Source organism: Macaca fascicularis, chromosome 17 (assembly GCF_037993035.2).
Source record: "Macaca fascicularis isolate 582-1 chromosome 17, T2T-MFA8v1.1".
In the NCBI taxonomy this organism is placed as follows: domain Eukaryota; kingdom Metazoa; phylum Chordata; class Mammalia; order Primates; family Cercopithecidae; genus Macaca; species Macaca fascicularis.
In genome coordinates, this window is record NC_088391.1 from 10,008,151 (window position 1) to 10,025,229 (window position 17,079).

A 17,079-nucleotide genomic window follows, 5' to 3' on the forward strand; every position below is an offset into this window, starting at 1 on the left:
ATTATCTTCTACTTTTATTTTGAAAAACGCTAAATCTACAGAAAAAGAAAATCAATGAATACCCATTTGCCTTTCACTGAGATTCACCAATTGCTAACATTTTGCCATTATCACTCTAGCTGCCTCATCTCTCCTCCCTCAACTTTTTGAATTGAGCGCTAGCTGTAGGCATCACAACACTTCACCTTAAATTCCCCAACATGTATCTCCTAAGAAAAAAGGTAGACATAACATTTCTCACCCTTATCAGGAGATTTAATACTGGAACATTAGTGTCTAATACACAATTCAAAGCAAAGTCTCCCCATTTGTCCCAAGCCTTTATAACTTTTACAAACCATAACACATTGCATTCAGTTACCATGTCTCATTCATCTTCTTTCATCTAAAACAGTTTCCCAGTGTTTACTTTTTGGTTCATTTTGTTTTGTCTTTCATGAAATTGACAATTCTCCCCCAAATGATCTTATACAGCCAACACATTCCAATAAAGATCCTCCTAAAAGGTCTCTCTGTAGAAACTAATGGGCAGATACCAAAATGTCCACAGAAATGGAAAGAACCAAGAACAGCCAAGATGCTCTGGAAGAGCAACAGCAAAGTGGAAAGAATTGCTCTATCAGATTTCAAGACTTACTACAAAGGTATAGGACTCAAAGCAGATTGACGCTCTTGTGGAAAGAGGCAGATAGATCAACAGTACAGAACGGGGTGCCCAGCAGCAGACCGAAGCAGAACTATAGACACTTAATTTATGACAAAGCGGTTCAGGCCGCGAGGGGAAGGAGTGTCTTTTCAATTAATGATGCAAGAACAGCTGACTATCCACAGCGAAAAAAATGAAATCGGGTCCTACATCATACTGTACCCAAAAATCAGTGCCAGATATATTACATCTAAACGCAAAGTTGTAAGTATTTTATAAGATAACATAGAAGAATATCTGAATGACCTCAGGGAAGCATTCTCAAGACATATATTTCAAAAACTCAACTAGGAAAAGACTGATAAACTGACCACATTAAAATGAGGAACTTCTATTCATCAAAAAGATCCTGTCAACACAGTGAAAACAGATGTTACAGAGTTTGAGAAGATATCTGTAACATACATAAGCAACCAAAGACTCGTATCAAGAATATTTCAGGAATTCCTAAAAATCAGCAAGAAAAAGACTACCCAAGAGCCAGAGTGCCTGGCTATGCACAGTGGGCAGACCCCAGTGCTTGCGTGTTCACGTACCCCTCACCGCTCTGTGCCTGGCTTGCCCTTGGCTGGCGTGGGATCAGGGCCGGTAGCTCTAGCCAAGCACAGCCTGCCAGGGCAAGTGGGCGCAACGCTGGGCTCAAGCAAAACTCCAGCAAAGGCGCCACCAAGGATCCTGCAACACAAGCACTTTGGAAGACACACTGAATTCATCTAATACTGCAGCCGTGCAGCACTACCTAGCAATTCACTCCTAGGACGGAATGCTCCATTCTGGCATGCTTACCACTATACATGTATGAAAATGTTCACAATAGTACTGCTCATAATAGCCTAAAGCAAGAAATAACTAAAATGTCCACCAAATAATATGATGGATACATTTTGATATAATCATATAATAGATGGTATGGGTTAAACCATGTCCCTCAAAATTTTTAGGCAACTCCTAACCCCCAGTACTTCAGAATGTGACTGTATTTAGAGACAGGAGAGGTAATTAAGGTAAAATGAGGTCATATGGGTGGGCTCTAACCCAACATGACTGGTGTCCTTACAAGAAGCAGCTATTAGGATACAAACACCCCTAAGAGGAAGACCACATGAAGACTACGGGACAAGACGGCCACCTACAGACCAAGGAGAGGGACCCCAGAGTGCAACCACCCTGCCTACAGCTTCGTCTTATGCTTCTAGCTTCCAGTACTGTGAGAAAATTAACTTCTGTTGTTTAAGCCACCCAATCTTTGGTATTTGTTACGGCAGCCCTAGCAAACGAATATGACAGAATACCAATCACACAGCAACAAAAATGAATGAGGTGGCATCTATATGTGGTAACATGAATGAACCTTAAAATACATTGAACAAAAGAGGCAAGATACAAATGAACACAATCAGTGTGATTTCATTTAGGTAAAGTTTAAAAGGAGGTAAAACTTTGTTTGGGGATATACTGTTAGGTGATAAAATTATACGGAAAAGCAAGACATTCTCTCCATAAAAGGGAATCACTGTAAGGGAAAGGTGGGACCTCCAGCAGAGGGCAGGAAGGAGCCATGCTGGGATGGAGCATGCTGGGAGCTCCTGAGTTCCAGGGAGGCTCCACTTTTGGAGTGGGTAACAGGGCTGTCTGCTTTACCAGCTACCTGATACACTAAACGTTTTAGGAACTGTTTCTGTATTGAGTTATGTTTCACACACCACAAACACACAGTAAGACCAAGCAAAGCAGTGCCAAAAGCAGCAAGCAGGTGTGATTCGGGATTACCAGAAGACAGAAAGGGCGGGACTGGAAAACCTCTACCTCCACAATTCCCTAATCCCAGGAGCCCCTGTCCTTGATCCCAGCCAACAGGCTCACAGGGAGTACACCTGCTCAACATGTGGTTCAGAGCCAAAGAAGTCCTCCAGTCAGGCTGGTGGCAAGAGGGGTAGGGACAGAAAGAGGTGAGGGGAGGCAGCTCCTGTGTCTACTACTACAGAAGGCTGATGTGCGCCTGATGTCCAGGTAAGAACGGATGTTAACATGTGAGCATCTTTACACAATGTTCCACATACAGCCAGCGAATGCCAATGAACAAATACCCCTTTTCATTCTTACAGGCCCAATATTCGAATACCACTGCATATATAAAGCAAACATTTCACTGTGCCTGTCCTAAGATCCTTAACACCAAGTTTAATATATTCTCCCACTGAAACAAAGTTCCAGACAGCCAACTTAAAATGAACATACATAAACCTGTTCATAAGTGAGGACCTGGTGGTATTGAAGCTTAGCAGGAAGCATGCTCCATTTCTCTAGTAACTATGATTGGCGGGGGACAAGTAACTGAAAACTGGTTATGTCAGTAATATTTTAGAATATTCTTAAGATTTACCGGCTCTATAAAACTGAATTGATATTCAAGAAGCTTATGAAAAGATTTAACAAGGGATTAACGTGTTGTTAATCATACTGTAACGAACTGCCGATCCTGTATCACAAAGTTAATACACATTCTAAATCTAAATAAATGTTGTTAGAAGTATCATACACTCCTTATACAACTTTTCTTGAATACACCAGGCAGTCCAGTGCAGGAGATAACAACTACATTCTGGGCCTGCCTGTCTGGGCTCTGGACTCACATGCCCGCTCTCACTTAGCCTCTGGGTCCTCAGTTTCCTAAGTAAATAAGAACAGAATCTACCTTACAAAGCTGTCATGAGGGTTAGGTGAGTTGATACATGCAAAGCCTGGCCGGTAAGTACTCAATAAATGTTCACAGCCCCCACAACCAGTCAATCAACAAATAGGACTCTGGGGAGACAGAAGTGTCCTTTTCCTGAGGGACATCTGGGAAATCACCAACCCAGATGAAACACTTGGGGACACGAGACAGGCCAGGGCGAGCAGACTGCATGATGTCCACATGCTGTAACGTCAGCTTTGAAAAATCAGTAAAATTTAAGGAGAAGGGAAGAGAGAACCTGGGAAATGGGAGTACCACAGATAACGACACAGAAGTAGGAAGAAGGACGCGTGCAACAGAATGGCGGAAACATAGAAAAATACAATAAAATACTGAAAGATGCAAACAGACACAGATAGGATACATAAGATGTGAACTTGCAGTAAAAGGAACATATTAAAAAAAAAAAAAAAAGGACTCTGACCCTGATGTAATAGGAAGTCAGAGTCACTCCGAGTTGAAAGGACTATTAATGCCTTGGTGTTCAGGAGGTCAGCCTAAAAGCAAAAAGAACTAAATGAAGGCAAGTTGAGAAAGGAGTACGTTGGGCTCACCAGGTAGTTGCTGCCATAATTTAGATGCTTAAAATGAAAAGAGCCTTAAGGTAAGGACATTAGAACTCACTTGTGTCTATTATTTTGCCTTCCGTTGACTACAGCAGATTGTATTTACCAAGACAGCAGTAACAGTTCTCTCTCATCCCACACCCATTTCTACGATGGGACCCTGCCACTCCCTAAACCAGAGGCAGTCTAATTTCCCTCCCCTCGAATCAGTGTGGGCCTGAGAATGTCACAAGTATGACCAGAAGGGACATTACATAACCTCCAAGGCTAATTCATAAAATTCGATGACATTGCCACCTGATCCAGTGGAACAATCACCTCTTAGAGCCCTGAGCTACCATCTGTGAGATCCAAGTATCTCAAGGCCACAGGGAACATGTAGGTGCTCCAGAAAAACAGTCCCAGCAGAGATCGAGGCATGTGAATGAAGACATTCCAGAGGATCCCAGGCCCCAGCTGTGGAGTCGCCCCCAACCATGACCAAGCATCATGAACAGACACAAACCATCCCAACTGTGCCCCATCCGATGTGAGAATAATACGATTATTTTGTCTCTTTAAATTTCGGAGTGGTTTGTTAAACCACAAGAATAAGTGATATATTGGCTTTTCTTGCCACCAATTTCTAATTCTTAAAGAAATATGGATATTTCTTTATGGAAATTATATAAAGAGGCATTACATCTAATTACATCGGATGGTTTTCTGATTTCATCTATCCTGATTCTTATAATCCTTGCCTTTTTCAAATAAAAATTCTTATTCACAGTTGGTTTTGTTCATAAATTGTCCAATTTTTAAAATTTTAATATTTTAATTTCCACTAATTTTACCCTGAATTTCCAAAATCATTCTTTTCAGATCTCTCATCTTCTTAAATTTTATTTATTGTTCAATCTCTTCCAGGCCTTTTTATCCTATCAGGTGGCTCCAGCCAACACCTATCTATCTATTCATTTTCAAGCACCCATGGCTTCAATTCTACTTTTCTCTATGAAAATTCAGTTAAAATGCAACTTCCTCCATGAAGTCTCCCCTAAGTACACCAGTCAGAATTTAGGATTCCTAGGCCGGGCGCGGTGGCTCAAGCCTGTAATCCCAGCACTTTGGGAGGCCGAGACGGGCGGATCACGAGGTCAGGAAATCGAGACCATCCTGGCTAACACGGTGAAACCCCGTCTCTACTAAAAATACAAGAAAATTAGCCGGGCGAGGTGGCGGGCGCCTGTAGTCCCAGCTACTCGGGAGGCTGAGGCGGGAGAATGGGGTGAACCCGGGAGGTGGAGCTTGCAGTGAGCTGAGATCGCGCCACTGCACTCCAGCCGGGGGCACAGAGCAAGACTACGTCTCCAAAAAAAAAAAAAAAAAAAAAGAATTTAGGATTCCTCCATCTCCGTTCCAAAAATACTGGGCAGAGCTATCGGCTCATGCATTCCACTGTTTTACTGCAGTTAGGGTAAGTACATGTCTGGCTTCCAAGGCAGTTCTCTAACAACAAGGAATGCACATTATTTATATTCCCACATTTCCTAACAAATGTCTTTCAGATAGCAAAGAGCTAAATGAACACTTGTTGATGAATTAATACAGATGAAAGAAAGAGTGGAGTTCTAATCATTGGTTTGGGAGCCCTTTGGGGAAAAAGCATTTCCCAGGTTTCGTGATCATAGGGTACGCACTTTCAGAGCCACAATAAACAAAGAGAAGCACCCCAAAGTCATTAACTGTCACAAACTTTTCATACAGAAAAACAAGGTTAGAAGGAAGCCTCTCAGCCGTATTTATTTTCTTCTTGTATAATTCCAAAGGACACTGAGTTCCTGCCTTTATACCAATACAAAGTATGTCTCTCCCCTAATACCTAAGCTTTCCTTAAGAGTTCAGAAAACTTGCTGTCATCAACTATTTTCTAATTACATTTTTTCTCCCTATATTATAGTGAAGCATTAAAGTTCAAAAAACAAAAGTTTAAATAAGACTGACAGTTCAAGCAGCAAAAATTTTATTCCCTCCACTGGTATCAATTTTTATTTATAATCACTGTAATATGGTAGTAAAACTAAACTTTCAAATATATTAGATATCATACGCATATTTTGTTTAGAAAACAAAACATGGGCTGGGCACAGTGGGTCATGCTTGAAATCCCAACACTTTGGGAGGTGGAGGCAGGTGGATCACTTGAGGTCAGGAGTTGGAGACCAGCCTGGCCAACATTGTGAAATCCTGTCTCTACTAAAAATACCAAAGTTAGCCGGGCGTGGCGGTGTGCACCTGTAATCCTGGGAGGCTGAGGCAGGAGAATTGCTTGAATGTGGGAGGTGGAGACTGCAGTGAGCCGAAATTAGGTCACCGCACCCCAACCTGGGCAACAGAGTGAGACTCTATCTCAAACAAACAAACAAACAAAAATATGGATGAAGAGAAAAAGAATGGGAAGAAATTTTTAAAATCACAAATAAAAAAAACACTCGTATTTCAACTTGTATATGACTGATGTATTACAGAGCCAGGTATTAAGGAGTTAATTCTCAGAGGTGCAATATTCCAGCATGGCTTATAGGTTCTAAATCTAATTGCTTCTGCTGTTGCCTTAAATAAGCTTATTATTTTACAAGCTTAATCAGTAAATTAAGTTTTTTCGATTTTTTTTTTTTTTTTTTTTTGAGATGGAGTCTCGCTCTGTCACCTAGGCTGGAGTGCTGTGGCATGATCTCAGCTCACTGCAACCTCCACCTCCAGGGTTCAAGTGACTCTCCTGCCTCAGCCTCCTGAGTAGCTGGAATTACAGGCACTTGCTACCACACCTGGCTAACTTTTTTATGTTTAGTAGAGACAGGGTTTTATCATATCGGTCAGGCTGGTCTTGAACTCCTGACCTCAGGTGATCTGCCCACCTTGGCCTCCCAGAGTGCAGAGATTACAGGCGTGAGTGACCACATCCAGCCAAATTAAGCACTATTTTAAGAAAAAGAAAAGTTTTCTCTTTAAGTAATGACATTATTAAATTATTAGAATACAGAGTAACAGCCAGAAAAGATAATATAAGATGGAATTTGTGAGCTAAAAATCTATCAAGTAATTATGTTGTATAGCCTTGGGGTCTAGTCAAAAAAGTGACCAAGGAATATGTTACAAAAATTTTCAAAATTCATAGGTGAGGTTTCCACTTTTAGTCACGATGAAATAACTGTTACCAAACTTGCCCTTCTATGGTAAACAACTATAAAATGAGACAGAATATAAAGAAAACTGTTTGCATGTATTGGCCAACAGGCAGTAAAGAACTGAATACTGATTTTTCTTAGTTCTGCCAATAATCTGAATGTCTGCCAGAACACCATTTAAAGGAAAATACATAATCTGTAATCCCTACAATGTAGCACATACAATAAAATTATTGGATATGTGAAAAAGCAGAAAAATATGGCCCACACTCAAGAGAATTAAAAAGTAGCTAACAGAAACAAATGAATCAAATGCTAAAATTAGCTGACAAAAACTATAAAGTGGTAGATTATCCATTTCTGAATAAAAAATTTTACTAAAACTTAGAGACTTTACATAACTATTATCCTCAAAGTTTCTGTGTGTCAAGAATTTAAGAGTGGTGTAGCTAGAAAGTTCTAGCTTGGGGGTCTGTGATGGTTAATTTTATATGTCAGCTTGGCTGGGCAATGGTGCCCAAAGAGTGGATGAAAAATTATTCTGGGACTGGCACAGTGGCTCACATTTGTAATCCCAGCACTTTGAGAGGTGGAGGTGGGTGGATCACTTGAGGTCAGCAGTTCAAGACCAGCCTGACCAATATGGTGAAACCTTGTCTCTATTAAAAGTACAAAATTAGCCAGGTGTGGTGGAACACGCCTGTAATCCCAGCTACTTGGGAGCCTGAGGCAGGAGAATCCCTTGAACTCAGGAGGCGGAGGTTGCAGTGAGGTGAGATTGCACCATTGCTCTCCAGTCCAGGCAACTGGAGTGAAACTCCATCTCAGAAGAAAAAAGAAAAAGAAAAATTATTCTGAAAGTGTCTGTGAACATGTTTTTCAATGAGATTAACATTTAAATTAGTGGACTTTGAGTAAAGCAGACTGCCCTTCCTAACGTGGGTGGGCCTCATCTAACCAACGGAAGTTCTGAATAAAACAACACTAAACAGCGACCCACCCCCACCCCGGAAGAGGAAATTCAGCAAATGGCCTTCAGATTTCAACTCCAACACTGCTCTCCCTGGGTCTCCAGCCTGATAGCCTTTGGACCTGAACTGTAGTATCAGCTCTTCCTGGGTCTCTAAGCTGCCAGCTTGGGGTACAGATTTTGGACTTACCAGCCCCCATAATCGTGTGAGCCAACTGCCTAAAATAAACCTCTCTATATATACACGTCCTGTTGGTTCTGTCTCTCTGTAGGACCCTGACTAACACAAGGTCTCTCAGGAAGTCACAGTTAATACATGGACCAGAACTACAGTCATCCAAAGGTAGCTCTCACATGGCTGGCACGATGGTGCTGATTGCTGGTGGAAAACTTCAGTTCCTTCCCATTTGGGCTTCTCCACATGGTTCCAGGCATGACAGGTGGCCTCCTCAAGAGCAAATGATCCCATGTGATCCAAGTGAGGGAGAGTCAGGCAGAAACTATCCTTTTCATGATCTAGCCTCAGAAATCATTTAGCATCACTTCTGCCATATCCTATTTCTTAGATGAAAATCACTAAGTCTAATCCACATTCAGATGGAGGGGAACTAAGCTCTACTTTTTGAAGGGAAGAATGCCAAAGAATTTTTAAAAAGAGACAAAAATAAGCAAATGAGGAATCCCAGCAAAGTAATAAAAACTATAAAAAGTAACCAAATGGAGGCCAGGTGAGGTGGCTCACGCCTGTAATCCCAGCACTTTGGGAGGCCAAGGCAGGTGGATCACCTGAGGTCAGGAGTTCAAGACCAGCCTGACAAACATGGAGAAACCCTGTCCCTACTAAAAATACAAAAAATAGCTGAGCATGGTGGCACATGCCGGTAATCCCAGCTACTCAGGAGGCTGAGGCAGAAGAATAGCTTGAACCCGGGAGGCTGAGGTTGCGGTGAGCCAAGATCATGCCACTGCACTCCAGCCTGACTGACAAGAGCAAAACTCCATCTCACACACACACACACACACACACAAAGTAAACAAATGGAAATGCTAGATTTGGAAAATACAGTATCTAAATTAAAAAATTCACTAGACAGGTTTAAAAGCGGACTAGGGATGACAAAAGCAGGTCAGTAAACATGAAGATCGATTTAGAAATTATCCAACCTTAAAAATATAAAGAAAACATTTTGGGAAAAAGCATTTAACAGAGTTTTAATGACCTGTGAGACAGTATCAAGAAGTCCAACATACATGCAAGACAAAAGGAACACATCACAGTCAACCTGCTGAAACACAAAGATAAATAGAATATCTTTAAAAAAAAAAAAAAAAACCACAGAAGACAATCACTCAAGAAATTGCCAACTTATTTTCTACAGCAGACATATACCACACCACATACCCCCATCATTTCACGTATAGGTATTTATCGAAGACAAAAAGTCTATGTCTACATAGACTTGAACATGAATATTCATAGCAACTTTATTCACAATAGCCCCAAATTAGAAACAATGCAAATATTCATCAATAAGAGAATGGATAAACAATCTGTGGTATGTCCATGTAAATGGAACAAACACTACTCACCAATAAAAACAACAAACATGGATGAAATTCAAAATCACCATGCTGAGTGAAAGAAGCTAGTCACAAAATGATACCTACTGTAGGATTCTATTAATATGAACTTCAAAATACTTTATATGGACAAAAATTAGACCAGTGGTTTCCTGAGGGGGAGCTGTAGAAGGAAGAGGGAAGGATGGATTACAAGAGGCACAAGGAATCTTTTGAGGATAAAAGATTGATTGTGGTATGGTTTCATGGCTATTTAACTGTCAAACTCATTAAATTTTAAACGAGTAAAATGTATTGTATATAAATTATTCCTCAATAAAGTTGATTTAAAAAAAAAAAAGTGGCCAGAGGGAGAAAGACACATCACACACAAGGGAACAATGATATGAATACCAGCTGACTTGTATTAAAAAAACAATGGAGGCCAGAAGTGACATCAGCAAGGTAGTAGAATAGGATGCCTCAGACTTCCTATAGCAGCTCCCCCATAGAAACGATAACTTAACAATATAGTTCAAAAAGCCTTTATGAGAACTTCAGACACCAGTTAGGAATTCACAGCCCCACAGGCAAGCTCAAAGCCTAGGACTGCACTGAAATGAGTAAGAAAAGCCATTTCTTTTCTTTCTTTCTTTCTTTTTTGCTTTCTTTGAGACGGAGTTTCACTCTTGGTGCCCAGGCTGGAGTGCAATGGTGCCATCTCGGCTCACTGCAACCTCCACCTCCTGGGTTCAAGTGATTCTCCTGCCTCAGCCTCCCGAGTAGCTGGGATTACAGGCATGTGCCACCACACCCGGCTAATTTTGTATTTTTAGTAGAGACGGGGTTTCTTCATGTTGGTCAGGCTGGTCTCAAACCCCCAACCTCAGGTGATCCGCCTGCTTCGGCCTCCTAAAGTGCTAGGATTACAGGCGTGAGCCACCGCGCCCGGCCAAGAAAAGCCATTTCATGTTAACTGAGTCAGCTCCTTCCTCAAGCTAGCACAGCTCTATGCAATCAAGAGGAAATGTTTACCTCACAACTTCTCCCTCAGGAGAAAAAGAGAAAAGTGGAATGTACATCCAGCATTCCAGCTTTTCAGTGGACTGCCCAGGGGACTGGTTTCTGCCTTGCCACACTTGCTGCAGGCACAAAGACAGAACTCAGCAAGTTGTTGCTGCGCTAGCAACTTATAATACAGTAGACAAAAGCCAACACAGCTCCATATGGTTGGGAGAAAGCAACCAGCTTGTGGCTCCTTACTTGGGAGGGAAAGAGAAGAGTGGAATGTATGTCTAATGTTTCAGTTTTTCGGAGGACTTCCCAAGGGACTGATTTCTATTTCACCTGACTTGAAGGACTGATGGAACTGGGAGACCTTGGAGACCCAGGGGCCACAAAGAACAAAAGAGAGTTAAGAGATTTGTTGCATTCCAGAGAAGCTACAATACCAAAGATAGATAACAGAAGGAGCAAGAGAGACTACAAGCTCCTGAAAAAGAAATCAGAAAACCTCTCTAATTGGTAAATTACATGCACAAGCCCAGAGAGGCAATAGCCCCACAAAAGGTTTGAGAGATCCTCGGAATCTCCAGCCAGGATGATTGGTGAAGGTCTTCCTCTGTACAAAGTGAGTTCATAAAGATCGAAAGGGCTGGCTGTTCTTTCAAATGCACAAATCACAACAACAAAAAACAAGGCACATGTTACAGAGAAACATGTACCAATAAAGGGAAAAAATTAATTTCTAGGAATCAATCCTAAAAAAAAAAGATCTAAGAATTATCTGACAAAAAATTCAATATAATCATCTTAAAGAACCTCAGCACTATACACGATAACCCAGAAAAACAACTAAATGTAATCAACAGAACAATGCATGAGCAAAATAAGAATTTAACAGACAGAAGCTATTTAAAGAACCAAAACAATATTATGGAGCTAAAATATACAGTAACTGAACTGAAACATTCACTAAAGAGGATCAACAGCAGTCTAGATCAAGCAGATTACTTAGCGAACCCAAAGACAGGTCATTTGAAATAATCAAGTCAGAAACAAAAAAAGAAAAAGAATGAAGAAAAGTGAAGAAAGCCTATGGGACTTAGATACCATAAAATAGATCAATATACATACTATGGAAGCTCCAGAAGGAATTGAGTGAGAAACAAAGAGCTTATTTGAAGAAATAAGAGCCAAAAACTTCCTAAATGCGAAGATATTGCAGGTTTGGTTGCAGACCACCACAATAAAGTGAGTCACACGAATTTCTTGGTTTCCCAACGCATAGAAAAGCTACATTTACACTATACTGTAGTCTATTAAGTGTACAATAGCATTACATCTACAAAGTCGATATCTTAATGTAAAAATACTTTATTGCTAAAAAAAAATGCTAACAACCATCTCCGCCTTCAGCAAGTTGTAATATTTTGGCCCGTGGATGGTCTTGCCTCAATGTCGATGTACGTTGATGAATCAGAGTGGTAGCTGATGAAGGTTGGGGTGGCAGTATCCACTTCTTTTTTTTTTTTTTTTTTTTTGAGACGGAGTCTTGCTCTGTCACCCAGGCTGGAGTGCAGTGGCCGGATCTCAGCTCACTGCAAGCTCCTCCTCTCGGGTTCACGCCATTCTCCTGCCTCAGCCTCCCGAGTAGCTGAGACTACAGGCACCCGCCACTTCACCCGGCTAGTTTTTTGTATTTTTTAGTAGAGACGGGGTTTCACCGTATTAGCCAGGATGGTCTCGATCTCCTGACCTCATGATCCGCCCGTCTCGGCCTCCCAAAGTGCTGGGATTACAGGCTTGAGCCACCGCGCCCGGCCCCACTTCTTAAATAAGAAAACAGTCAAGTCTGCTGTATCAGTTGTCTCTTCCCTGCATGAAAGATTTCTCTGTAGCATGCAATGCTGTCTGACAGCATTTACCCATAACAGCACTTATTTTGAAATTGGAGTTGATTCTCTTCAAATCTGCTGCTGTTTTATCAACTAAGTTTATAAAATATTCCAAATTATTTGTTGTTATTTCAACAATGTTCACAGCATCTTCACGGGAGATTCTACCTCAAGAAATATTTTCTTTGCTCATCTGTAAGAAGCAACCCCTTGTCTGTTCAAGTTTTATCATGAGATTGCAGCAATCCAGTCCCAACTACAAGTACCACTTCTAGTGCTAGTTATCTTGCTTTTCCATTACATCTGTGGTGACGTCCTCCACCCAAAGTCTTGAACCCCTCAAGGTCATTCATGAGGGCTGGAATTAACTTCTTCCAAACTCCTGTTAAGACTGATGTTCTGACATCCTCGCATGAATCAAAAATGTTCTTAATGGCATCTAGAATGATGATTCTTTTCTAGAAGGTTTTCAATTTACTTTGCCCAGATTTATCAGACAAATCACCATCAATGGCAACCACAACTTTACGAAATGTATTCCTTAAAAGTAGGACTTGAAAGTCAAAATGACTCCTTGATCCATGGGCTGCAGAATGAATGTTGTGTAAGCAGGCGTGAAAACAACATGAATTTCCTTATATATCTCCATCAAAGAGATATATCCCAGATGCATTGTCAGTAAGCAGTAGCATTTCAAAAGGAATCTTAGCTAGTTCTTCTGGATAACTTGCTACAGCTTCTGTGTCAGTACTTGCTGCTTTACCTTGAACTTTTATGTTATAGAGATGGCTTCTTTCTTTAAACCTCATGAAACAACCTCTGAGATTCCAACTTTTTTTTTTTCTTGCAGCTTCCTCACCTCTCTCAACCTTTATAGAATTGAAGAGTTGGGGCGTGCTCTGGATTAGGCTGTGGCTTAAGGAAATGTTGTGGCTGGTTTGATCTTCTATCCAGATCACTCTATCCATATCAGCAATAAGGCTGTTTCACTTTCTTATCATTCATGTGTTTACTGGAGTAACGCTTTTAATTTCCTTCAAGAACTCTTCCTTTTCATTCATAACTTAGCTGTTTGGCATAAGAGGTCTAGCTTTGGTGTATCTCAGCTTTCATCATGCTTTCCTCACTAAGCTTATTCGTGTCTAGCTTCTGATTTCATATAATGTCTTCCTTTACATGGAAAGGAAGATGTAATTCTTCCTTGAGTTGCATCTTCCTTTTCACTTGAACACTTAGAGACCACTGTAGAGTTCTTAACTGGCTTAATTCCAGTATTGTTGTGTCTGAGGGTATGGGGAGGCCTGAGGAAAGGAAGAGTCATAAAACACACATTTATCAATTAAGTTTGCCATCTTATGTGGGCATAGTTTGTGGTACCCCAAAACAATTACAACACTAACATTAAAGATCACTGATCACAGATCACTGTAACAGATAAATAATAATGAAAAGTCTGAAATATTGTGAGAATTTTCAAAATGTGACAGAGACACAAAGTGAGCACATGCTGTTGAAAAAATGGCCCTCACAGACCTGCTTAATTCACGGTTGTCACAAACCTTCCATTTGTGAAAAACACAGTATCTGCAAAGTGCAATAAAGAGGAGCATAATAAAACAAGGTATGCCCGTATAAGAAAAGAAATGAACAAATTCATGAGGCTTAAAAGGACTCCAAGTAGGATGACCTAAGGAAGACCATAGAAACACATAATCAAATTGTCAAAATTCAAAGACAGAATCATGAAAGCAACAAAAGAAAAGTTATTTGTCATCTATAAGGGAGCACTCATACAATATCAACATATTTCTTAGCAGAAACATCACAAGTCAGAAAGGAGTGACATTATATATTCAAAGTACTAAAAGAAAAAGTCTGCCAACCAGGAATACTATTTTGGCAAAACTGCTCTTCAAAAATGAAGGTGAAATAAATGAAGGAGACCTTTCTAGATCAACAAAAACTTAGGGAGTTTATCACGAATAGACCTGCCTTGCAAAAATTGCTGAATGGAGTCCTTCAAATTGAAACAAAAGGATACTAGACTGCAACACAAAAGCAAATGAAAATATAAAGTTCTCTAATAAAGGTAAATATAAGATAGGTACAGAATCCTGTAGTACTATAATGGTGGTGGTATATAAATCACTTTTGATTTAGGCATACAATTTAAAAGATAAAAGCACACACAACTATATAAAATTATGCATACTGTAATTGCTAGAGCAACTACTAAAATAAATATAGTCAGGTACAGCTAAAAATCCACTAATGGCATTAAAATGAATAGTAAAAACCGTCAATTAGCCCAAAAGAAATTAGCAAGGGGGGTACAGAGAAACAAACAGTACAACAGCAAGATGGCAGACTTCAACACAGTTATATCACTAATTACATTAAATTTAAATGGAATAAATACTTCTATTAAAAAGCAGAGACAGCCAGACGCAGTGGCTCACGCCCATAATCTCAGCACTTTGAGAGGCCAAGGTGGGCAAATCACCTGACCTCAGGAATTCAAGACCAGCCTGGACAACATGGCAAAACCCTGTCTCTACTACAAATACAAAAAAATTAGCTAGGTATGGTGGCACATGCCTGTAGTCCCAGCTACTTGGGAGGCTGAGGCAGGAGAATCGGTTGAACCTAGGAGGCAGAGGTTGCAGTAAGCTGAGATCGCGCCACTACACTACTGCCTGGGCAACGGAGTGAGGCTCCAACTCAAACAAACAAACAGAGAGAGATAGACTGGACAAACAGCAAGGCTCAACTATATGCTGTCTATAAAAACTGCACTGTAAATATAAAGACAGGTTGGGGTAAAAATTAAAGATGAAAAGCATATTAGCACACCAACAATAGGAAAAGAAAGACAGTGAGGCTAAATTAATAGCAGTCAACGCAGATACCAAGTCAAAGTGTATTCTCAGAGATAGAGAGGCATTTCATAGTGGTAATAGGACCAAGAAGATATAACAATGATAATTTATTTACTTAACAACAGAACATCAAAATACATGAAGCAAAACATTACACAGAAACTGAAAGAACTAAAGGGAGAAATGAACAAGTTCCCAGTCACAGATGAAGATTTCCATAAGCCACTCTCAGTAATTGATAGAAAAACTAGATTAAAAAGTCAGCAAGGATCTTATTATTGGAATAACACTATCACACCAACTTCATCTAGCTGACATTTATAGAATGTTATAACAAGCTCAGAATAAACAATCTATTCAATTGCATCTGGAGCATTCACCAAGATAGACTATAGGCTGAAGGGCAAATCTCAAGCAGCTCAAAAATTGACATCATTCAGAGTATGTTCCTGACTGCAATGGAATTAAATTAAAAATCAACAAAAAGATATCTAGAAAATACCCCAGTTATTTGGCTCCCAAACCAATTTAAATGCTAAATAACTCAAGGACCAAAGAAAGGGGGAAAAAAAAGAAAATTAGAAAATAGTTCTAACTTAATAGAAAAAAAAGATATAGCAAAATTTGTGAGATAAAAGCAAAGCAGTACTTAATGAGAAATTTATAGCTTTAAAATGTACACATTAAAAAAAGAAAAAAAGGCCAGGTGCAGTGGCTCACATGTGCAATCCCAGTGCTATCGGGAGGATTGCTTGAGGCCAGGAGTTTGAGACCAGCCTGGGAAACACAGCAAGCCTCTGTCTCTACAAAAAATAAAAATAAAAAAAATGAGCCAGGCACAGTGGCATGTGTGTGCAGTCCCTACTCAAGAGGCTGAGGTGGGAGGATCTGTTGATCCCAAAAGTTTGAGGCTGCAGTGAGCTACGATCATGCCACTGCACTCCTGGGTAACAGAGCAAGATTCTGTCTCTTAAAAAAAAAAGTGGGAGAGGGCTATCCCTAAAATCAATAATCTTAGTTTCTAACTTCAGAAAGAAAAAATTATACTCAAAGTATAAAGCAAAAAAAATTGTTTTAAAGAGAGAAGAAATCACTGAAATAGAAAATAGAAAACTAACAAAGCAAAAATTTGGTTCTTTGAAAAGATTAACAATATTGATAAATCTCAACCAAAAATTATGAAGAACAATAGAGACAAATTACTAATATTAGGAATGAAAAATGAGCCATCACTACAGATCCTATGGCCAAAAAAAGGAAAATAAGGTGTGTAGATTTGTATTATGCCAACTTAAGTGAAGCTGGAATTTCATTTCCCAGAATTCTCTTTATTGCATAGTTCTGGGTTATTGTGGACCACATGAGTTATGTCTGAGACGTGAAAGGCAAAAATGAATCATCTCAGAAAGCTGGCACATACTGTCACTTATTTCTTGGTTCTCCGTTCTCCTTGTTAGTGTGGGGCAGCACTTGCACCTTCAGCTCTTTGTAGTTTCTGCCACATTTCTTCCTTCAGCTTTTTTTTTTTGAGATGGAGTCTCGCTCTGTCACCCAGGCTGGAGTGCAGTGGCACGATCTCAGCTCACTGCAAGGTCCG

At 40.1% G+C, this 17,079-nt stretch overlaps 1 protein-coding gene across 24 annotated transcripts in view; it reads right to left on the reverse strand.

The window, feature by feature from the left end:
• KATNAL1 (katanin catalytic subunit A1 like 1) overlaps window positions 1-17,079 on the reverse strand; it is a 244,990-nt gene that overhangs the window by 154,470 nt on the left and 73,441 nt on the right. For 2 of the 24 annotated variants that reach the window (XM_045377144.3, XM_074021799.1), the window contains one exon: window positions 13-13,904. The exons of the other annotated variants lie outside the window; for them this stretch is intronic. In XM_045377144.3, coding sequence (XP_045233079.1) covers window positions 13,759-13,904 — 146 coding nt within the window. In that variant the 3' untranslated portion in view covers window positions 13-13,758. Of the gene's footprint in view, window positions 1-12; window positions 13,905-17,079 lie in introns of those variants that run through there. 24 annotated transcript variants of the gene reach the window in all.